This window comes from Acanthochromis polyacanthus, chromosome 13 (genome assembly GCF_021347895.1).
Source record: "Acanthochromis polyacanthus isolate Apoly-LR-REF ecotype Palm Island chromosome 13, KAUST_Apoly_ChrSc, whole genome shotgun sequence".
Taxonomy (NCBI): domain Eukaryota; kingdom Metazoa; phylum Chordata; class Actinopteri; family Pomacentridae; genus Acanthochromis; species Acanthochromis polyacanthus.
Window position 1 is genome coordinate 29,391,083 of NC_067125.1, and position 25,218 is coordinate 29,416,300.

Below are 25,218 nucleotides of genomic sequence, written 5' to 3' on the forward strand. Positions count from 1 at the left end.
TTGTACATCGTGCATACTTTATTGTGTATTAACACATGCATAAATCTTTAAGGCAGTTGACACAGTAGTAAAATCTTGACACCTGTATATTTATTCAGTTTTATTAAAAACAACAAAAAATGAAAGCAGTTGAATTTACAGTTACCAACTTTGATGTAATCACATAATCTCCAAACATTTCCCACTTCAAATATGCAGAAACAAGTGGCAATACAACTAAAATAGATATAAATCAAAACATAGTAAAATATATTACATGAAATCAAAATCCACTGCATAATTCCAGTATATCATTAATAAATGTATTTCTCTCAAACTTGAATTCACAATGAAAATTATTTCTCAGGAAAGTAAACCCTCCAGAATTTGTCAGCATGCAGAATGTCAACTTTGGGTAGGATGGTGTCTTGTAGCACCTGTTAAAAAAAAATATCTAAATGCTAACTCCATTTATTTGCATATTTTTGTTCAACAGTTCACACCACTGACTTTTCATTTCTGCAATTAAATGTAGAACAACTTTCATATCCCAAAAATAGTTCATTTGATAATTTTGTCACATACTTTCCTTTGTCCTTTTTAGCAACCAAGTCATAATATTGCTTACTAATGCATGAAGTTACAGCATGAACTGGTGTTCATGAATTCACATTTTTTAAATGGATAAGCAAACATTTGTGTAAAAATAAGACAACATAAAAATGCAAGATGCACAGGTAACAGTATTAATGTTTGCAGTGCCAGCAATTGCTGAACAGCTGTAAAATGGCACTTCCTTTTACAAAATGTCTAACAGGTTTACAACAAACACATTAACAATCATTAGATACTATCCAACAAATCTGATACTTTATCGTCTGGATATGTTTTTGGAAGAAACTGAAACAACAAAACACAATATCTGTAGATATGAATGGAGGTCCCACGTTAATCAGTTTACAGTCTGACAGTAATCAGGTGTTTGCTATCAATCAGCAACATGGTCCTGAATTTAAAAGAAACATGAGGATATCATGATTTATTCTTTTTGCTGACGTGATGAAAAACATTTTTCACAAAGGACTAAGTTAACACTGAATTAGACTTTTCTTCCATATACACATTCAAACACAACAAACTAACAATGAAAAACTAACTTCTTTTTGTCCACATACACATACATTTGACCACTGTTTAACAATGAACTAACAATGGCCATATACATGTAACTAACCAACTAATATCAGGAGTGCAATGAAGACAATTTCAACATTTATACATGGCTTGCATGATGAAAATGTCGACAACATGGCGGTTAGTCTAACAGCATTTAGATCTTTTTGAGCCTTTACAGAGAAGAAACACTTTAGACTGTCCATATTTACAGGTTAGCTTTTTTTATTCCCTAGAAAATTGTTCCAAGTAACAGCCATACAAATGTTGTACAAATGTTCCTAACGCAGGATTTATTTTTTGTTTTCACAGTTTGAAACAGGAACATTAAGCATGTTGTAGTAACTCTGTAATTGTGTCAATTTAAGTTGAACTGAGTCTCTCCTTATCCAGAACAGACCTGATTGACTCTGTTGGGGAAATGCTTCAGCTGGTGGTCAGGTAAGACATGAAAACCAACAATGTGTCCAGATTGTTTAGCAGCAGAAAAATGGCAACATGTTCACCTCTGAGGCCAAGTCAATGCACATAACAGTAAGTTCCTTGCCATGCTCATGTTCTCCAGCTTACTAGACCTCCTCCAAGCTCTCTGGATCCTCTGCAGCATAGCTCAGTCGCTGGTTGGGATCGGTTCCTCTGAAACCTCCACACTAGCCTTCTGCTGCATGTATCCGTCTTTTCAGTACCTGTTTTGATGCTCGTAGTGCCAGCGGTTGAAATCTATGTTAAATGCCACTATACTGCCAGAGGCCATTCCCGTGATCAAAGTCCTAAAGAGTAACAAAACCAGGCATGCAAGCACCATGAAATTCCAGTGTCAGAAGTGAGATTACAAAACATGGACTATAGAAAGATTGGTTATTTAATATACCATTAAGCCCAAGATTATTCATACCCATGCTAAATATAGTGATTTTTTTTTTTAATTTGACTAATAAGTTTTCTGTTTCTGGCTGGAATGACAATGAGACATTGTGTTTAAATGTTAACGATGAATTGAACTAATCATGCCTTTTTAACAATACTACCGCTGCCATGTCTAAAATTATTTGTGCTGTTTGAGTCATCACTGTGAAAGCCTTTTTTTTTTGCCACCACAGGAATCAAATGGTTCTTCTACTTACTAAAAAAACATTTAAAGGTCTACACTGGGATTTTAGATCATTCCTTTAAAAAAAACAAACAAAAAAAACAAACAAATTCTGGGCATTTGAGATTGCAAGGCTTTCTTATTACTCTGGTCTTCAATTCTCTCCAGATTCTCAGTGGGAGTCAGGTCTAGACTCTAGCTCGGCTAATCCGAAATGTTGATTTCATTTGCTTTTAACATTTTTTTTTTTTTAAACTTTGGCTTTATATTTTGGATCATTGTCTTGTTGAAAGGTCCAATGCTGCCCAAGGCTAAGAGTTTGTTTTTTCTCCAGAATATTAATGTAATACCGTTTACTTTGACAGGGTTGCCTGCCCCTAAAACCCCCAAAGCATTACATTGCCACCAGCATGCTTGACAGCTGGGATTGTACACAGAAGAACACAGAATTGATGACCAAAAGCTTTCATGTTTTTCCAGTTGAGCTTTTGTCTTGGAGAAGTACAGTCCTCCTTGGTTGGCATCAGTGAACACTAGGTCTGTGCAGTGCTGTGCACCAAACAGTCTTCCATAAGATGTTGGTACAACATTTGCTCCAACTCCTCATGGTATCTGTAGTGTGGATCTTGGATTCTTCTTGACATCACATTCTTGCTATGGTAAGGGTCATTTACATTAGGCTTCCTGCCATTCCCTTTGATATTTTTCACAGTGTCAACTTACTTGTACTTTTTATTATGCTAATATCAAGGGGTATTAATGATTTTGGCCATTTGCAGTAATAATGTAAAAAACAAACAAAAAAGCCCCTAAAATAATTAAAATTCGTCATCAGTATTCCAAGCACAAATCCCTTCCAGTCTTGTGTCACCTATGTAATTTCCAGTTAAAATAAACATATTGGTCAAATAAAAATTCTAAATAAATAAATAAATTGGCATGGGTGTGAATAAATTTCCGCATGCAGATTTCAAAGGTGTGATCATTACGACTGCAGTGTCCAAGTCAATTGGTTGGTCGATACATCCTTAAAAATTCATATTGTCAGACAATCCATGGCATTACTTTCATGAGGAGAAAAGTGCTACATTGATAGCTTTCTGGGATTAATGCATTCTTTTTGGCAGCGGAAGAAACAGACTACCACATTTTTGTGACTTTGAATTGCCGAAACTAATACAGACTGCCAGGTTAGACATATTTAAATTCCCCCTTTTGTGCAGTAATTAAACCCCCAAAACAGGTCTCCATGTATGAAAAGTCATCCATCCATCCATTCTCTATACACCGCTTTATCCTCACTAGGGTCGCGGGGCGGGGGGGGGCTGGAGCCTATCCCAGCTGACTCGGGCGAAGGCAGGGGACACCCTGGACAGGTCGCCAGTCTGTCGCAGGACTACATATACAGACAGACACTCTCACATTCACACCTACGGGCAATTTAGAATGGTCAATTAACCTCAGCATATTTTTGGACTGTGGGAGGAAGCCGGAGTGCCCGGAGAAAACCCACGCATGCACAGGGAGAACATGCAAACTCCATGCAGAAAGATCCCAGGCCCACCCCGGGATTCAAACCGGGAACTTCTTGCTGCAAGGCGAAAGTGCTAACCACTACTCCACTGTTCAGCCCTGTATCAAAATTACATATCTTAATTTTGTTTTCATAAAAATAATGCATTTGTGCTTTAATATGACTTAGATGCAACTCTACACTACATTTGTGTAGTCCCTGCATCTGTCTCTAACAGTCCCTCATGTTTCAACATGAAAACCAATTCTGAAGAAGAATGATAAGTAAAGTCCTACACAGCAAGGTGACAGAGCGTTTTCTTAGGTCTGGTAGGTTTGAAACCTTGTCTGATTTTCTATTTTTGAAGCAGTCATCAGTACATGGCAGTATCAGTTTTGGATGAAAATGTTCAGTCATGGCATTGACTGTTTTACTTATAAAGTATGTCCTCTAGCATGTCAAAAACCCCACATGGACATGTTAACAAGGTAAAAAAAAATCAATTTTCATCAGAGGGGATCTTAATATTTGCATTTACTGAACATTTATTCAGAGTTGGCTCCAAACTAACAGACAGCATGTCAAACAAGGCTGGTATCTTCTTTTAAAATAACTGCAAAACAAACTTCTGTTGATTTATACTTGATTTAAGCTAACCAATCTAGTAGATAGAGTGCAATTACATGTTAATTGTTAAAGATTATTTTCCATTCATATGAACAGTTTGTTAACATGACTATAGTGGTAAAAGACAAGTACAGGAGGTCATCAGGGGCTGTGACACTAAATTACTGGTCCCTCTTACAACTGAAGTAGACCATTGAGTCCCAATGTCATTCTGCAACCCCTGTGCCCTTGTGCCCACATCTGGCTGGTATGTAGAAAAAGCAGCTCATTTCACAGGGTCGACTTTTACTGCTACACCCCAAGGGCCTAAATGTTCAAGCACAATGAACAGAGATGCTACAGAATAGCCCTCTGTAAGTGGAATTAGAGCCCAGCTCATTTGTGTCGCCCAGTGTCAACTGTTTGAGGCAACAGATAACTGAATCAAAAGGTTCTTAAAATATTTAATTGCCTTTAAATAAAAGGAATTAGACCTAAATGTTGATATTTTTACTATTGTAATTACTGACTATAAAACTTAATTTAAACCTTTACAAATTTCCTCCTATCTGACTAACAGGCTATGCAGTTGTTCACACTGGTGCAGTTAATTTCCTCCGTCTCTGTTTTTGGATGGGACTGTAAGTGCTGAGGGAGATTTGGCCTGTGGCCGTAAAGTGCAGCATGAATGTTCAGACTCTAACCTCTCTTGACTGCCAGGGTCACATGATGACGTCAGGCTTGGAGCCCCAAAGCGAACTCTGTTGCCTCTGAACCGCCATCCAGACACCTATTATGTGACTCCTGATAAATCTTGCAGAACTTTGAAGTATAAAAGCATCTGACTTGCCAGTAGAATTCTGCAGTATGCTTGTGTACTTGCTGTTATCCAAAATATGTGCATTTGCAAAAGATACCCCTGTAATTTTTGTCTCTATGGCAACTGTAGGTTCTATTTAAAGAAAAAGGATGGTGTCTATTCCCTTAACTAAAATATACACTGACAAACCATGAAGCACAGGCAACATAGGGTTTTTGTTTGTTTGTTTTTCTGAACCTACAGACTACTGTATTAAACATATGGGAACAGTTAGATGTGCACAAACATGGATTCACATATGCAAGCCTAAGTATGCACATAAACACATATCCCACACAATATTTCTATAAAGCCAAGCATAGCATGCCTGTAATTTGACATGTTCCATATGCTAAAATGTGCAAATTGGCAACTCATTTGACTTAAAGACACCCTCTGGTGAAAATTAAGTTTTATCTATCTGCTAGAAGAAATGACATTAACAAAATAATCAGTGAATGATTTCCAAAAATAGAACTAGAACACAAGAACTATTGTGGAAAATAAGAGGCAAGAAAATCAGCTGTTTTTAATTAAGCCACATTCATATATGACATGGTATCAGTTAGGATTTTTTTTTTATTGCCTGGAGAGTGCTGAAACAAGCTTTGTTTGCTTTAGCTGCACCGATTAGCCATGCTTGCACCGATTGGGTATACACCGATCAGCAACAACATTTAAACCACCTGCCTCATATAGTGTAGGTCCCCTCCCTTTGTGCATCCAAAAGAGCTCCAACAGTGCTAGCTACGGCACCGTGCTTGAAAAATGCCATTTTGAAAATGAATCAGATTTCTCATTTAACATCATGTGGACTCCCAGGTATGTTTGGTTTGCCAGCACAAGATATGGAGTCAGGATATACTATGGGAAGATTCAACCTTGACTCCTGGACATGTAGATGTTACTTTTGACATGTTTCATCTACTTAAATATTGTTGCAACCTGCGTACACTCAGAGCGGCAATAATTTTCTATGTCAGCAGCGATTTCTTTCAGCTGGATAAAGTGCTCCGAGACACTGCAAAAATAGTGTGGGAATGGTTTTAGGAACATGAAGAGTTCAAGGTGTTTCCTTGTCCTCTGAATTCCGCCGATCTAGTATATGTAGGATGTGCTTGAAAAACAAGTCCGATCCATGGAGGCCCGACCTCACAATTTCCAGGACTAAAAAGGTACGCTAGTTCAGTACATAGTTTACTTATTTGTGACCCAAAACTCAAAAACTAACTTATGTATTATTTTTTCTGCAAAAAATTTGAATAGCTTAAGGAGAAGTCAAGTGTTTAATTATTGACTTTTGAAGATGAAAGAAAGTGCAAAATGGTATTTCAGCCCCAGAATGTTCCTGTACATCCATTTTTCTGTTTTTCATAAAATAGTCTTTGGGTTGGTTGTGCCAAAATGATGATGATGTGGATTAATACAACCACAAAAACATGTAGGGGTCTATTGTCATTATTTGCTGAAAGTTACAAGTTGCTTCATGTTGTCTTCATGGTAAAGTTCAATACCAAATGAAGTTTATTTTGTTAGAATGTTTCCATGCATGTATTTAAAATGAACACTATTCACATTCAGATATCACCATGCATGTTTGCTTAAACACATCATGGAAAGTGCTCTAAAAAGATAAATAAAACAGGATGTGATGTGTGTTGATTTCATGTATATGTATGGGAACATTCAGTAAGGCAAAAGCTGCATCTGTTGTTAAATTTCAACATTAGGACAATGTGGAAGCAGCTTGTAATTTTGCACATATGACAATATACAGGCAGAGGTCTTGTGGAGTCCAGGAGTCAGACATGTTTTGGCAGCATGAAAGGGGTCCACACAATATACAGCAGGGTGGTGCATATCTCTTTGTGATTATTATAGATTCATTACAGGAAATTATTAAGGGACAATATACAGTATGTTACCAGGATTCACTTAACCATAGAGCCTTTTTAATAGAATAAATGTAATGTATATATGATGGGGAGACAATATTGCCATACAGCTGCCTGTCCTTACCTTTGATCATGTGATAGGTCCATGGCTCGGATGCCTGCGTCGCAGCCTGGGTAGATGTAGAGCTGTTTGAAGTCGCAAGCCTGCCACACCTCCACCACACCATTGTCGCCACCTGTCACAAGGTTGTGGCCATCGCTGCTCAGGAGGATTGCCTTCCGGAGGGTTAGAGGGGATTTCAACACTTCACGTTCATATAAACATTTATTGTCCCCTCGGGAGAAGAGGTGTGTTGCTGCAGCATGTAAAATGTTATTAAATAAAAGACTATGTACACAGAATGTTTACCAACATTTGGAAATGTAGACATTAAGTATGAAAATGGCATGCAGACGTGATGTGCAATTAAAGTTTTGTACCAATTTAAGATGGAAAATTATATCAAAATTGTAGACAACTATATAGAAATATTTATAAATTTCTCCTGAAGGAAGGTTTTGGTCTGTATACTATGACCTCGCCCATGTAGAAGTATGTGTTCCACAATCATACTGTATCAGTCAGATTGCTTTGTCCAATAAATTCTTAACAGGCCTTTATATTATTTTTTTATTTAGGCCTTCAAACATCCATTAGAACATTCACTTAATTAAATCTAATTTGAAAATACCAAGGAGTCAATCTTATTTTAGCAAAATGAACCAGTATTTGAACCAAAGCATGTGCACTTAAAGATTTGTTGCTATTTAAATCTCAAATACTTGATACTGCAGATAAGCAAAATGCCTGCACGCCTTCATGGAGTACACTGATGTCAAAAAGTCAGCTTACCCTGGTGGAATCATTGACCTCCATCTGTGCCAGCAGTTTTCCGTTAATGCTGAAGTTGCAGAAGCGGCCCCTCTCATAGTAGATGATGCAGTGACCCTCGCTGGACACTGTGATGAGCCGTGGACACTGATAGTGGTCAGGCACCTCCAGTGCCCGCAACAGATCGCCTGTGATGGTATGGACCAGGCATGGACCCTCTGCCAAACCAAAACATGCAAGTGTGAGCAAACTCTACTTAATAAAATAAACGAATCAATAAAAATCTTGTCTTTAAAAAACAGGACAATGTTACTGCTCACATTCCTGGCCCTGCTATTTTCTGTGTGGCATTTGCATTTGGTTCAGCTGGGTGAACATGCAGGTCTGGAGTGTTATATCCATCTGGTCTGTTTGCATGAGTCACTAATAGACTGGTAACCTACTGAACATGTGCAAGTGGTCCAGCTCAAAGCATGAGTGTCCCTGGCATCCTCTTTTTTTCCCCAATAACAGTAACATGTAAAAACAGAGAAGTACACTGACCTTTGGCTCCACTGATGACTAGGCCCAGCTCTGCACAGACTGACACACATACAACTTCCTGGTCATGACCGGTCAGAACTGCTCGTGGTGCTGGATAGTCACCTAAAAAAAAAAAGGGATATACCATATCATCATACAAATGACTTGGTTAATTTGATTAAATCTATCATTGAAAACATCTCTCAAGCCATCTGAATGGCATGCTACTGGTAATCCTAATTTAGTGGCCAGTAAACAGGGCTTCTGTGCAAGTACCAAACATTCATCAACCAATAACATCATATAAACACCAGCACTGTGATTGTGACATGCATCTGCTAGCAGAAAGGTCCCTTTGAATTGTTATGTAAATGTGGGGATGCCCAGTGATGGCAGCCGAGCACTTGATTTCATCCCATGTGTCACATGATTGATGATGGCCGGGGGAGAGGTTAGTGAGGGGTGTTTCATGGCACCTGGAGCCGACCTCAAACACTGCCAGAATGATGAAAGCAGTGTTCCTTCTAAAATACACTGATCACCAATAAAGAAAGCCTGACTTTTCTTTTTAGCATTGCATTGATAGTTCTGATAATACACTTCAGGGGTACACAATGCATTTAATTCAATTTTTTTAATTTCCAGTAATTATCTTTGTTGAACAAAAAACAGGAATGCAGAGCAAATGAAGCATAAAAGCTGAATAAATAGATACTTTTTTTTGGTTGTAATGTTTTCATAACTATGTATTTTTTTTCCTAATAATTCTGCTGCCAATTGTGTGGGCCCTTGGTATAACCATCACCCTTCAGTGTACTATTATTGGTAAATTTAAGTGAAATAACACCCTCACACTGTACATACTCTGGCTTTTAGTGTCCACTTGTGACTTAAAGTTCAGCCAATTCAGTGAAAGTTTTCTTATCCACCCGGATGACAGCAACATCCTGATAGATGATGTGAACATGCGTTAGGCCCCACCGCCACCATCATCTCCTCCTCCAGCTCGGCATATTGCCTGTGTTGCTGCAGCAGTCCAGTCAGTGAGCTGGACTGTGATCGATGCAGCATCGTCCCTTAGAGACTAGGACCTGAGCAGGGCTGTCAGTCCCAGCACCCGCTGCTGAGGGGAGCTGAATAGGACAAGTGTCAGAAAAAGCCTCCAGGGGGAAAAGGGAGCTCACCTACCCCACAAAAGATTCAATCACCCTGCACCGAGTACCCCCCACCCCGTGTGAGCCCCTGGGACGAGCAAAATTCAGCCACCACAATTAACCTGGTGCAAATACCTCCTTGCACCAGTGTGACGGACTGAGTCTGAAAAGCAAGGCCATGATTGAGCTGGAAGTTATTTTAATTATTACACATTTAAGACACATGCACCCTTTTGGGGCTTGGGTGAAATCAATTTCTCGCGCACACCACATCTGCTGGATGATGGAATAGTGATCCGGCAGGCTGCTCCTACATATTAACACAACCTTCAGACAGAATTACAGAAAATATAATAGGCATGAAATCATTAGAATGACATTCCTGGAAAAGAGCGTTTAGTGAAAAAGCCAGTAAGTAAGAGAATAAAGAGGACTCTGCTGTTTAGTGTGCTTTATGATATAAATCTGAGGGCTTCAATTGTTAAGATATACGAAAAGGTTTAGTGGTATATTGGCTGGTTTCATAGATTTGTATCAAGCTGTATCCAGCATATAGTATGTAAATAAGTTTTTAGCTGATTCTAAATCATTTTCCACTCCAGTGTCCCTGATTCTCTCCTTTTGTCCACTGAAGATGCATTGTAAGCACTAGTAGTGTGAATATCAGGGGAATACTATTTTCCTGCTGCAGTAACACAAGTGCTATTGCCCCTTGCTAATTGGAGGCATCCAAGCTGAAATTCTTAATTAACTGTCGGAGCCTCAGTGAAGTTAATTAGAGAACACTCGCAACTAATCTGGAGCTCCTAGAATCTGTGACAATTGGAAACACAAGATCGTCTGGTACACACACATTGTGTTATGATCCAGAAATAAAATAGAAACATGCACTGTTCCTTATCTTTAGTTAGTCCACTGCATACGATATGTGGCGCTTCTCAGTCGTACAGCAATACACTGTGTGCACAATTATTCAGCTAACGTTTTTTCGTTGTTGAACAAATGTAAAGCTCTCAGTCAATCCAAATAGTCATGATTGTCGAGCCTGAATGTATACAGTACAAGTGTGAACAATCAGTAGAGTAGATCAGTGTACAGAATTATTAGGAAACTTAATTACAAAAGAAATCCCTAACTCGCTTTATTATACTCATATCTTTTAAAGTAAGTGCAACAAATAATTAACAAAAAAAGACATATGAAATTTTTAGCCTTTCAAAAATGCTCTTTTCAGTAACTTGCAGTAATGAACCTTCCATTTATGAAGTCAGACCATTTCTTGATCTGGTCATGATCAACTTTTGCTGAAGCAGAAGTATGTGCATAGAAATAATGACAAGAATATCATCACAGAATACTCATTTGCCTAATAACTGTGCACACAGTGTAAAACGGCTGCTCACATACCCTGATGGATTGTCTTGAATAGACACACCGGGGTCTACCATTTTGAATGCAAAGGCGTCTGGAGTCCTCCACTTGAAAGCAGCACAGCTCAATGCAGTGAATCACACTAATATATCACAGCTACAGCACAGAGTTCCCTGTCTACCCACATTACTTTATTTGGAGGAATGTTTTTTTCCCTGCACTGATCAAAGACACTTGCTTCCTATAGTATATGAAAAAAGACTCAAGCAGCTTTGTAATTTGCATCACAAAGTATTTCACAGGTAAAATATTAAACAGAGAAGAGGGATTTCTGCAGCCTTCTTCAGAGGGTGATTATGCTATATACTTTGTGTGTGTGTGCAGGGCACTTCATACTATTACTTACTGTTATTGGGGTTGTCACCAATGATATGGTGTCGGCCACTCCAGTACCACAGCAGCAGGGTCGCATCCCTGGACCCAGAGACAATGTAGCAGTCCCCACCAATGTATGACTCTGACCTGGCCAAACATGTCACCACATCCCAATGGCCAAAAACTATCTGCGTGAGCTTGCCTAAAGAGGAAAAAGATAGTGTATTATCTAAGTGTTGGTATTTGGACCAAAATCCTGTAATGCAAGAACTAATACAAGCAGAGAGCAGCAGATCAAGGGGTGAATGAATATTTCCTGAAGGTAAATCAGCCTTTTTTGGGTTGTAATGCATTAAAATGTAACAGTACCTGCTTGTGACCCCAAATATGTCATTAGTGTGGCACAAGTTTATGATTTCAACCCACAAGAGTGATTTTTCTATCTCAATTTGTTGAAATTTATGGATTTAAAAAAGTCTGAACAAGCAAAAGTATTCAGTATTTCCAAAGAGAAAAGACGTTTTAATTCTCTTGCGATCCTCAGACTCATCCTGGAGCCCTTTGAGGGGATCCACTGGGACCAATGAAGTAAATTGCACTCATCAAGCTGCAGTGATAAACATTTACATATTTAAACAGGTATGTTGGAGACATCATCACGTTGGTCCCACTAGAGCCTAATCAGTTTGAAGAGAATTAACAAAAATGTTTTGTCCTTTCAGTGTATTATATATTCATCCATTTTTCACAGGACTTGTCAGGAAAGAGTGGAAACAAAACTGTATCATTACTGTCATAGCACTCAGTCCTCCACACATCAGTGCACACCTCTGTAGGAAATAGTTTACACTCTAACCTACCTGTCTCAGAGGAGTACACACGGAAGCTCTTGTCCCAGAAGCCACACACCAGGATGTAGCGGTTGTCAGCTGTCACCACAAAACAGTGTGTGGTGATTTGGATGCTTTGGTCCACTAGGTCTGTGATCTGACGCTTGTTGCTTCCAGTATTGTTGGCTGAGGGAAAAAAAAGGAAAAACAGAACACATCTCAATACCTGGGGTGTTACAAGCAATTTTTAAGTTAGAAAGTAAGGCCAATACAGCTGAAACAGATAGTCAATTGTGTATTTTATTTTTTTGTTTGATGCTGTATTTTCCATTCAAGCTTACTCACCAACCAGAGAATCCATCTCTATGGGCAGGTGATGGGCTTGTTCCAGAGAGTAGCCTGGTGCTCCTCGGAGACCTGGATTCAGGTAGAGATACATGATTCTAATTCTGAAGACTGCACATGTGCATTCTTACAGAAATAAACACACACACTGACACCTGTTCCCTTTTCAGAGCCAAGTTTAGTCATAATCTCTTCCAGGAGATGGAAGCATTGGAGGTCCATCTGTCTTACTGGGCTTTTTTTAATAGAGTGACAAATTGAATGGAGACATTTCATCCATGTGAGAGAATATCTGGAGCCAGTTTTGAAAGAGCAACATGCCTGAAAATATGGAGGCCTTATTATCATCATTATTCTGAAAAGTCAAACCACATTTCCCTCCTCTCCAACAGGATGGCAAGGGTGCTGCAGCTGTGTTCATTAGTGTGGGAGCAGCCAGAGCAGCCACACAGTACAGACTCTTTGGTCCTGGGTTCGATGTGTTTCTCCAGTGACAGATGGGGATGTGTGAGGAGAATGTGGTGCAGTTGCGGCCTAATTTCCTAGTAACCATTGCTTTGGCCCTCTGACCCTGAGGTGAGGCCGATTCTCAGGGAGGGGCTCCGTGGGTAATGTTGTTCACACATGTCTGAAAAGGAACATGTGGAAACACTCATGGTCAGCTTACCTGGGAGGTGCTAGCCTCTCACATAGCCAGCTGGCTACAGCTCTATTATGAGCAGTGGGTAGGTTTTTGTGTGACGGTGATGAAGTGATTTTACAGGCCCACTGCTGTGGTAGGTATCACATGTGGTGTGGCATACTTTTTTTCAAGGGTGTATGTGTGTGTTTGAGCATATTGCCGCATATGTGAGTTTGGCTCCACTCACCAACAGTATTGTGCCATCGGTTGACAGCAAATAGGCGGCTGCAGGTGACAGTAACCACAGCAGGTATGGTAAGATGGGGCAGGGTGTTAGCGGCAACATGGGTCACAGGTGAATTCGATGGAAACTTCAACACCATGATGACATCCTGCTGCATCTGGTCCTTGAACATTAGCGGACTCTGTGGAAGGAAACACTATTGAGTAGAAGAGAGAAAAGACAAAGTGTGGAAAAGGGTGGAGGGATATGATGGGAGATGGTAGGAGAGGTGGAGTACAAGGGAATAGAAGGATGAATGAAGGGAATGGAGGAGATGAAAAGAAGAGATATGAAAAGATGAGAGAACAAGAATGAAAAAGGCAATTAGTGTGGAGGTTGGAGGAAAAACTAGGTTCACACACAGAGGACAGTTTCATGCACTCCCTCCTCGGGACAGTAGTCAGACAAGGGACTGGTAAGACAGGGGTAGACATGGAAAACTGGGATGAAATAGACTGTATATATGAGATGGTGCATATATGATACACATGTATCAGAAAGATCCAGTCTGGTCCGCAAAGAAGCAGTGAAAAAGATTGAAAGAGTTTTTGCTTTTGAAAAAATGCTTCATTCTTTCTTTACCATGCCAAAATTCAACTCAACTGTTAAAACACAGCGTTACATTCCATGTATAGCAGAAATATAAGCAATAGAGAAGAAATTGATAGAAGAAATACTCAATCCTGAAACTGTTGTAATGCTCATCTTATATTTATAATTCTGGAAACTATAAAAGAAAGTAGATGAAAACATTCTCATTCACTGCAAAAGTAGAAAACTGAACTAAAAGGTCTGCCATTCAGTTTCTTGTAGGCAGAGAGAAACAGAGAGAGCCATGTGTGGATAATGAGGGCAAGGCTAGTTGTTACATGGATTGGACAGGAAAGAGTAGCTTTCAGCACAAAGGAGGAGAGCTACTAGGCCAGTAGGGAGCACTCTTCCCTTTAAACTACACTGCTAGTGGGCAGTACCAGCCATAAAACACTCTAGGCTACTGGTACTTAAAATTGTTTCTAATATCGAGGGTCTGTGACCTACATGAGGTAGGACATATAAAATATGTATATTTAGCTATAAAAGAGGATTAAAGGAAATATATAGAAGTACAAAAAAAAAAATCAGAGACCTCTTTCTCAGTCTTGTGTCTACCTACAAACACATTCACACTAACTCAGGCCAGGTCCACACATCTGTGCTCACACACACCATCACCAGAGGTGCAGGGAATTTTCCCAGCATGCTCACTGTTCTCACCAGGTGCATAGCGGAGCTGCGTGGAGGATGTGGCTCAATAAGCAACTGAGATGGCGTCTGTCCAAAGCTCTGGATCTGTGCCTCTGTGGCCTGCGGGAGAGAGAGAGAGAGAGAGAGAGAGAGAGAGAGAGAGAGAGAAGGGGAGAGAGAGAGCGGCTGTCACAATCAATATGCATCAAAGTGATGGGTCAATGCGTTACTTGACAATGCAAGCAAATCCTAACTCAGCCGTGCCTATGAGGAAGGGGGGAGGTAAAGGGAAAGGGGTGCACTCCCAATCCGCCTGGGTGCTCCCCCTTCCCCCCTCAGCCTGCAGAGTCATCCAAGTGTTAGTATGGAAGAGACAAGCCTTTTCCTATTAACATGCTTCAGTTAACCATTCCCATTTCCAGGAGCAGGGGCCCCAACTGCACAAACGTTAACCTGGAGTGACATCCAGCTAGGACTGCAGCAGGCCGGCGTGCTTTTAGATGTTATTGTGCTTGAAACAAAGGGGAAAAGCATGTGTATGCACACACATAAGTATGAAACAGAGGCATAAAATCACACAAGCAGGTCCTGGTGATTTGCTTAAAGGTACCTCGATGAAGGATGATTTATGGGGTATAAACTATAAGCTTGAAGGCTTGTCACTGAGAAGAAAATTGAAAAACAGCCATGAAAGTCTATAATGGGTAATAAGTGGACAAAAAATAAAGCTTTTACTGTTATTAGAAAATAACTTTCATTTAAACAGACAAAAGATCTCCTTTGCCTATATCCTTTCAGTGAGAAAGGATAAACAAGCAGTAAGAGCTGCTGAGCTTGACTGAAAGTGGGACACTCCACGGTGGGAGTGATTGATGTGACTGGAGCCACTTCCACCATCAGAGGGGAGCTTGTAGACGTCCGTCAATGCCACTGTGCACAATGGAACATACATCGCTCAGCCTTTCGCCCGCCCTTCTGACTGCCTGGGCGACTAGCCCTCATTTTCCTCAGCCTGTACAGACTACTCACTATCAAAAGGACCCATTGGGTAGCACATGCCACAGTGGGAGATGTGGCATGGGAACTTTGGAGGTGATACTGAATTAGGACAGGCCACCTGCAAGGCAAACAGTCACCCCCAACACCCCCGATCACTTCCGATCTTCCACAGCACCAAAAAAGGCGCTGTCCACACAGTTGAGTGCTGTCACACAGCAGTGAAAGTTTCATGGGAGTTGGTGAGCACATTTGGCAACCATTAAGTGTTAGTCAGTGTTTCTTTACAGCGCAGTCTGTCAAGTAATAAGCAACTGACATTATGGCTATTTAAGGTTAGGTTTGGGGTGAGGGTCACAATGACTGTTCACATAAAGAAATTTGATACAAAGATCAGAAAGGCTGAGAGGGCCATGTGGAAAGCATCACCATATTTCTTACGATGATTCTATTACCAGGGAAACTGGGCTGCTGCACACCCCGTTTTGGTAGTTTCAGACAACTTTGATCACCAACAACTATTCCAGGATACAAAAAGGAGAATTTGCCCGTATGTGTTTGTGTGCTCGGGGGAGGGTGTCTGACTTATTGAAGGTTAACCCAAGAACATGTTCTTAACTAGATGATCAAAACATGCCAATATCTCTCAGGTGCTTAAACACAAATCCTCACTGATGTATGTCAGAAACTTATCTCTATCTCAGTCCAAGATGGAGAGCACTTAACAAGCAGTTCATTAGTTTAAGTCACTTCAGGCTCTGCTTTTTGGCTGATAAGTGACACTTATTGCCAAAGCCATCTGGATGATCTCCCCTCCCAGCAAAAACCGCCTTGCTTGGGTGAACACCAAACATCCATCATAACACACCATGTCTGCCTGTCTGTCTGTCAGACTTTGTTCGCATCCAATTTTGGTATGAGTAAAAGGCTTCAGAGGTGAGTGGCTGCAGTTTTCTACCTACTGCATGGTTCCCAAACTGGTGACAGAGACTCCATGGAGGATGATCACCCAGCAGCATCCTCCAGTGCACTCATGCAATGCAGCAACACAACAGCCTTGTCACACAGATTGCAGACATGGCCTTGCGTTGACCCACTAAGCAGTGTGGGATCATGCTGAGTCACGACACCTGAGATCAACGGCGGCAACTACAAATATGAAGATGCTTCACCTTTTACCTTTTGATCAATGTCATAGATTACAGACAGCAAATTGCTAACAAGTAATGATGTTTTAAGTACTTTAAACAGATCACAAAAACAGATAAACCCAGCACAGAAACCCTACAGTCACATGCAAATAGATATAAACAAACCACTTATGGAAATGTGTGACTGCTGCCCATTCTTTACATGCCAGTTGAAATTTGTTTAAGATAAGCTTATCTGGGTTTTAACTATTAAATACTAACAAAGAATTGCCCTGAGGGTAGTTCTTGAGTGACAGCTTGAGAGCTGACATGTGCACTACTGTATGTAAGAGCAGGAACGTCTCAAACAATGTGTCCACCAGTAAGTGATTGTCTTTAATGCAGGCATCATCACAGATAATGTACATTAAATCCCAAGGTCAAGCATTTAAACCCTCGTATACCATCATCATGAGAATATCAAGGTGAAATCAACTTTGAGTATGTCAACTGCTTCAAAGCCCCTCACTGGCTAGCCACAGCACACTTTGTTGTCTTTGTTGATCCAGAGGGGGCAGGAGGGGCATTGGCAGGACGAGGAATAGAGTCCCACTGATGAATAATTTGTCTGTTTACTTCTGAGTGACACGGTGGGGTCTGAATCAAGGGGTTGCTGTCATGTTTTTCCATAAGAGAAGGCTGTCAGGAGAAGCATCACAGCGAAGGACTGCTGTTCCGGCAGTGTGCCCAGTAGAGCTGTCACTGCACCCTCAACCAGAGACCCGGCAGCATGTCAGAAGGTGTCATCATTTTCATCTGACACACGGGCGGAAATTATCTCTCATGACCTCTAATTTCTTGACATTTCAAATGCCTTAATTGTTGTGACTAATGCCAGATCTGCAGCTTCACCTGTCAGGGCTAGAATGAATCAATACCCCGAAGTCAATCGTCACATTAGGGCAGATCTTAGCGAGACATTCACTGGGCACTTTTCCATGCTCCACCTCACTGACTCATCCAGGCAGATTTACAGACTAGCCTGTGTGGGATCGGAGTAATAAACAGCATAGAAATAACAGCACAAACAAACACTAAATAATCACTTTATCCAGTTTTCTTAATGATAACATATACTATGTAGGAAGCTGTTTAAATTACCTGCTTTGGAACTGCCAGTAAACCATCTTCACAACTTGTTTATGTTACGAAATAAAAAAGTCACATTTTAATATTAAAGTCAAACAGATTATTCTTAATACATTTTTACAATATTTTGTAAAAAAAAAAAAAGTATATGGAGTTAAATACAGAAGGTTATACCTTATGTTACAGGGACAAAAAGAATCCATTTGGAATGGGAACCCTAACTGAGGATATGAAGGCTTGTCTTAATTAGTGCTCATCATATCAAAATTACATCAGCTGCAATTAGCTGAGCCAATTTCTTTCTCCAGCACAAATACATTCACATGTCACAATAGCGACTACATCAAGTGGGTACAATTAGGGAGTTTGAATAGCAGGCTTCCTAATGTGCAACTAACTAACAGTACTGTCATCTCTCAGGGTAGCAACAGTCAGGGTGGAAGACAGCTAAAAACCCCTCAGTCTGACGCAAAATAAACACGGCATCATCTAAAATCTTTCTTGAAATGATGAAAACCCAACCTTTCACAATATGGTTTGGTAATTAGATCAGCCAAATCTTCTGCAGGTGATTTGCATAGTGGTCACTTGATAAATAAAGGCGCCCCTGGAAGTGACAGTATATAAATGACTTGTTTTGCAGACAGCAGATGGTGGATATCACAGGGAGAGACGAGCTCACACTGGAAAATACCACAATGCATGCCAGCTGCTGCAGTCTCTGGTCCCCTTTCCCCTTGCAATTACGCTATTCACGAGTAGTACGGTCGAGCTAATAGTTATTCAATTAATTTGTTAAGAACAAGAGGATCCACTCCCTCATCTATTGACTGAATGACCTCTGGTGATTGATCAAAGAGGGCAGTCAGATTCATTGATCTGATTAAGGGACAGACTAACAAAACGTACAACACAAAAAAGGAAAGACACAGAAGTGTGAAGCTAAGAATAATGAGAAGAATAAAGTGGAAGGAAATTGAGTGATTACAGTTTACCTGAGATAGAAAAATTAATAAAGCCATCACAAACTGACATTATCTCAAAGCAATCTCTGTGAGTCAGCAGCTCTGCCCGATTCTCTCACGAGTCACATTTGCGTGACACAATAATTGATTGACAGATGCATGATGCGAATGCTCCTGGAGCTCCAGCACATGCCAAAACAAATAGAGACAGGAAGTTGTGCCTATGGTGAATAAGGGAGAGAAAGGGGCTTGGTCACTATGGCTGTGTGTGTGTGTGTGTGTGTGTGTGTGTGTGTGTGTGTGTGTGTGTGTGTGTGTGTGTGTGTGTGTGTGTGTGTGTGTGTGTGTGTGTGTGTGTTTTACCTCTCTGAGCAAAGGGTCAGTGATACTGTCCAGGTTGACGGAGCCCTCGTAAGTCAGGTAGTGAAAGACGTTGAGGGCACGCACTGCCTCTGGGCCTCGCTGCTTGTAGCCGAAAATAAGGTCAATCCACTGATGCAGCTGACATGACACAAACTCGCTTTCCAGGGCCTGTCAGAGGAGTACAGGGCAATTAGAGGTGAGAGGCATACCAGCAGCACACAGCACAATGGCCAAAAGACAACACAAATTGAACTTCCACACAACAGTGAGCACAACAAAACACAGCCTACATACTGTACACAGAGGACCTACCAGTACATTAAATCACAACTGAGCATCACAAAAATAACTGCAAAAAGAGCTTTAAAGGAAAATAACTTTCAGGCATTTAAATAATTGAAGCATTTAACCTTTTTACTCGACATAAAGATTACAGAAGAAATCCAGAGAGAGAAGCCGAATTCCCGTCAGGGCAAGCCTCCCATCTCATATTTCTCTGTTCACTTAAAATACTATCTTTGCACGGAGACCAAGAAATTGGTTCAATACTAACAAGATCCAATTTAGTGTAAAACCGTCTGCAGGAGACACAGAGATAAATTACTTGTGAGTGTGAAAAAGGAGACTAGATTTCTTTCCGGGAGTGTTAGTGAGAGATTTACGAGAGGATTGAAGACTGATAATTATTGTAAACATAGCTATGGGAGCCATACAGTGTGGTGTTGCTGTATTGTCCAGAATATAGTAGAACATAATTCCCATGCATGCAGGGGTAAGGCTTTGCTAGAGAAATCTACACTCCTCCCCTCGCGTCAGGAATAACAGCCATTACCAACAAAGCCTGCTCGAGCACACAGAGGCAGAGTTTGCCACAGGGCATATCACTACAATTGAAAGTGGCACATGCAAAGATGGGAAGTGGGAGGAAGAGAGGGAGGGAGGGAGAAAGAAAAGGAGGGAAGGGAAAAAAGAGAGAGAGTGTGAGAGAGGGGGAGGCAGTCAGAGAGATTCACTGACAGAAATGAAATAATAGAGGAAGCAAGAGTGTGGGCTAGCTGGAGAACAGAACAAAAGAAAGACAAAAAAATGGAGGCAGAAGACTAGGATTTTTTGGGCGTGTGAATGCACTGGTCTGCGAATCTAACAATGCAAGGCAACATCACACATGTATCCTTCGCACTGAGAAAATATCCACTCTAATCTTTATTCGGTCGTCTTTCCTCCTTGTTTTGGAGATGCAGACATGCCCATAACAACTCCAAGCCTCTCCCCTCTCTCTCCCCTCCTGCCTCTCCCCTTCCACCTCCTCATTCTGCCAGTATACAAGCCTGATAGAGCTCAACCAGGCAGTGCGGGTAGAGCATGGAGAAAGGTCACCTGCATAAGACCAGCCAGGCTCTGTCACTCCAGCTGAAAAGGTCAAGAGTGTTCCCACAGCCTCCTTCTACCTCCGGTCCGAAAAACGCCGTGGCCCCTAACCTCAGGATACATAGCATGCATGAAACTCTGTCTTCTTGCAGTAGTATTGCTGCTGCTCTTGCTTTAGGGAAGAACCTGCTCATTAAACCAAAATTTAAGATTCATTAGTCTATACTGAAATTGCTCAAATTAGATTCTATTGCTAGAGATTTCACATACCAGATGAATGCAACAAAATGCAATCTGTATTATTATTTATTCTCAACCTTTGGTGTTTACTAATTAGAGAGTTTGCCAGGCCAGATAACATGAACATGTTGTGTACAGTGCATTGGCATTGCGGTGGGATTACTCAAAATTGAAGATTAAATTTGATCAAGTCAGCAAAAAAAAAAAAATTCCCCCTGCTTTAACAATCTGACTTGATTTTGAACATCAACATTTCTTTAAAAAAATATATGAATGCGTTTAAAACACATCAGCACTGTTGTATGCACATGCAATGGCTATTCATCATGTAGCTTTCGTATGATTTGTTTGTTTTCTCATTCATTAGGTTTAGTTGACAGGGAAGCTGTAGAATTTCTGCCGTACGCGATTCCAGAGTTGATCTGAAATTAAGAAATGGTTTAGATCTAATTTTCTGTCTTCGTGCTTCTCCTGTAATCTGCTGGGAGTCATGAGTCACATGTTGATGGGCTGTGTGTAGTAAACGTGCACACGCATGCAGACGGAAAATGCCCTGCACACTGCCAAAGTGATGGGGCCTGGCATTACAGAGGATAACTCTGCAGGACAAACTCGCCCTCGGCCTCATCTTTTAGTGACATCGCTAAGGTCAGGGAGGTACAATGTTAGTATTGAGCGATGCCCTTTATTAGATGGTTCATGAATAAGACAAGGAGACACCAATGCACGGGAAGGTTAGAAAGAAGAGTGGGAAATTGATTTATTTGCAGCTGTGAAGGGACAGAAACTCTCGAAGTAAAACACTCCTCAAAAAGTTACGCAAAAAATCTTAATGAAATCAGTTATTACTAACAACAGACCATTAAACTATAGATCTATGAAGCTGTCCTGGTTTAGTAAAATTTAAAGATAAAACAGAATGGGTAGTTGTAGACCATAATACTGAATATGATGCCATGCTTGTACTGTGCAATGTTTTATTTTATTTCCTGTTTCACATGTCAGCTAAATGTATTAATATATACATGTTCACATATGTTCCGAGCTATATAATCTGACTTTCATTTGCTTTCAGTTAATATGGTGCATGAATCTGCAGTTGCTATATTTTCCTATGAACCACAGAAAAGGTAGTCGATACATTAGAAATGCAAATAAAGAAATGTTGTGTCTACTGAACTGTACTAAAAAAAAAAGGTTAATTGGTGAGCGTACTTTTGTTTTCAGTGCTGTTATTACTGAATTATTAACAGACAATGGAGAATATAATTTGGAGGTATAGAATTTTTAAGCTTTACATATTTATTTTCTATGTATTAACTGAGCTAATATAATATTGATGGATCATTTTGGATACCATTCTGATACCATGGCATTTTGGATTTGACACGTGGCTGAAACTTACCATCCTGTTTATCCTGACAAGGTCCTCAGGCTTCTTTGCCCACGCAGGCAAGTCCACGTCACAAACCATGGTCCTGTCCTCCCTCATCCCCAAATGGTAGCTGTTGCTGTTGACAAACATCTCCGGGAGGTAGTAGAACTCAGGAATCAGTTCCTGAGGAAGAGAAACGTTGATGTATTACAGCTGTCTGACAAGGCCTAAATGCTTAATACCACACTCCTCACCATATAATCGCCCAACAAGTCCACCAAGTGCAAGAAATAACATACGTGAAGACGGAGCCACAAAAACAGAGAAAAAGGTTCTGTATCCCACTGAGATGAAGTGAGAATTCAAGGGGAAAGGTAACACAAACAAACTAAACAGCAGGGCATGAGAAGGCGGTGAGAGGTGCTAGTCCAGTTATTCCAGGCAGAGGTGTTAGGTGTGTTAAATGAAACTGGAACTGAGTTGGGTTTTTCTCCCTGGTCTCTGGGTTCTTGTGATGGGGTCAGGACCTTGCAATGGAGGGGAAGTCAGCATGGTAAAGGAGCCTCCTATGTAAAGCCTGGAGTGACTCCTTACATTGAAGAAGAAAGCAAATATTTATCCAAGTTTAAGACAAGACTATTCCTACAGGGGTTTCTCCTGTGCTGAATGACTTTACTGGTATTTCTTCACATTTTAAGCCTGCACATTCACACAATGTAGTATACTTTACATTGCTGCTGACAGACTATGGATAATATAGGTTTTTAGATGGATTTCGTATGTTCCAAGAATCCAAAAGAAGGTTAAGACGTTTGCTGTTCAGGCTGATTTTAAAAACTCTTGATTTTAAAAATTCCTGTTTGCTCAATAGGTGACATCTTACTTTTTTGTCGCAGAAATGCACCTTCTGCAGTGTCAGCATCGTTTAACACTTGGACCAAGCGCATTTATTTTCACCTGCATTATACCAAAATTTTTACAAAAACTATCAATATCAGTATCAATTTATTCAACAAAAAAATTTAAAGTGCAGCCCTCAGCTTTGCAAAAAAGCAGCAAAAAGAGCTTATAAAGAACATGTAAAAGCTGTATAAATAACAATAGTAACTAAGAAGTGAACCACACACCTAACCACACCAGACACATTTTTTGATGGCAAGATGGCGGTGTGCATGGTTCAGTGCTCTCCTTTTCAGTGCTTTGTAAAAATTAAAACAAAGGAATCAATATATAATGATCTGTCTTAAAAAAAAAAAAGAAAATCAAGTTACTTCCATAGCAAATAAATGGTGGCTTTAGCAAAGCATCGGACTAAAAATGCAAAACTACTGATATCGTCATTTAAGAAATTCTCTCAGAAAACTACCATTTTGCAGGCTCCACTGTGATCCTCCTGATCATACAAGTAAGAGAGGATGGAAGTGAGTCAACCCTTTGCACAATCAGGCATATGCACATGAGGAATGTAGATCCTCCACTCTGGTCTAATTAGAACACACACACAAGACAAGTCAAATGTTGCTACAAGTCAGCGTCTTAACTCTTTATATCAGGCTTGTTTTATGAATGTGGTGTTTGTCAGATTCAGTGGTACTATGGATTTTTATATTGCCTATGGGATACATAACGTGCAAAGCTTTTAGACACTCATAAATCACGAGGTTTGGAGCGAGTGAGTTAGCATGACAAGGTACAGGCCAATAACACCCCCGGTCTGCTGTTGGTCACATTTCACCCTGTGCACACGACAGGGAAGGGAGTAAAGTAGCCGTTTCTCTGTTTCCATCCCTCTCTCACATACACACAACCACACTTTCCCTCCTCTTTTTCGTTTGTAAACTTCCTGCCATAACTCACCACCAAGCCGTTAAAACTGCCAGCTCCGTTTTCAAGCCACCCTCCCATGGTAGCCATTAATTCCGCAACAGCATCGTAATGGGCTAACAAGTCAATCACACAAGCCTCCATTGCTTTACACTGTGTCACCTTAATGACATGTTCGTCAAAATCTGTCACCAGTGGAGTGCTGCTGGATTCCTTCAGACAAAATGGTGGCAGTTATGTGTGAGAGTATATGTGTATGTATGCCCACTACTTCCAAACAAAAAAAAAATAAAACAAGTCAGCTGCTCTTTGCCCATGAGTGGCTGTGCCAGTTTAACATGACTGCATGTGCACACTGAAATAAATGAGAGCTATGGATGCACATTAACATTAATGATGGGGCGGTCGGGGAGGTGAGGGCTTGGTCGGTGCAGGGTTGTTTCTATTTGACTTGCTCTTTTAGGAGGTCATCCCCATCAGGGGTTCAGGCTCCCTTGGTCTTGTCGTCATTACTGCTGGAGGAAGCTGGGGTTAATGAAGGAGAGACCCTGGTAAAAACAAGCTCTCTTTAAATCAGAGGCCCAGCAGCCTGCTCGGCATACTGGTCCGAAACTGGCCTTAACCCTGGACTTTCTGCTGTGTTTCACTCGCTGTGGAGGCTGTGTATGGCACTTCTGTCCCTGTCTATATGCTTGGCATGCTATAATATTTTGGATATGACTATGCTGAACAATGTCCTTTATTATAAATGACATAATAAAAACTAATTTCTAAAAAAAAAATCAAAAAACAAAGATGGGGATTATTTGAAAACCCATTCTTATAGTGGCATTAACTCATATTTTAACCTGTTACATTACGAGTACGTCAAACAAGCTCTTACGCAATAGTTTCTTTCTTCTAATGCATTATGAAATACTGTTAGCTGTCCTGCATTGTCCTGCAAAGTACAATGCTTCCCCTAATAGATCAGTAGCCATTCTATGTGTGTAAAAACAAATGCATGCAGACATACAAGTAGCTGAAAGTAGACTGTATTTGTTAACAGGGTGGCGTTTGACTATTCAGTTGTTCACTGGCTCGCAGCTTTCTACCT

At 40.5% G+C, this 25,218-nt stretch overlaps 1 protein-coding gene across 10 annotated transcripts in view; it reads right to left on the minus strand.

Moving 5' to 3' along the window:
- Positions 1-85: 85 nt before the first annotated feature.
- Positions 86-25,218, minus strand: part of nbeab (neurobeachin b) — a 200,852-nt gene continuing 175,719 nt past the window's right edge. For 6 of the 10 annotated variants that reach the window (XM_051957710.1, XM_051957709.1, XM_022189166.2 and 3 more), the window contains 11 exons: positions 22,329-22,481; positions 19,316-19,483; positions 14,743-14,832; positions 13,453-13,645; positions 12,584-12,655; positions 12,269-12,424; positions 11,440-11,610; positions 8,530-8,631; positions 8,008-8,204; positions 7,240-7,391; positions 86-1,922 (listed from right to left, as the gene is read on the minus strand). In XM_051957710.1, the coding sequence (XP_051813670.1) occupies positions 1,832-1,922; positions 7,240-7,391; positions 8,008-8,204; positions 8,530-8,631; positions 11,440-11,610; positions 12,269-12,424; positions 12,584-12,655; positions 13,453-13,645; positions 14,743-14,832; positions 19,316-19,483; positions 22,329-22,481 (1,545 nt within the window). In that variant the 3' untranslated portion in view covers positions 86-1,831. Of the gene's footprint in view, positions 1,923-7,239; positions 7,392-8,007; positions 8,205-8,529; positions 8,632-11,439; positions 11,611-12,268; positions 12,425-12,583; positions 12,656-13,452; positions 13,646-13,668; positions 13,997-14,742; positions 14,833-19,315; positions 19,484-22,328; positions 22,482-25,218 lie in introns of those variants that run through there. The other 4 variants (XM_051957708.1, XM_022189171.2, XM_051957712.1 and 1 more) reach the window with 2 other exon arrangements.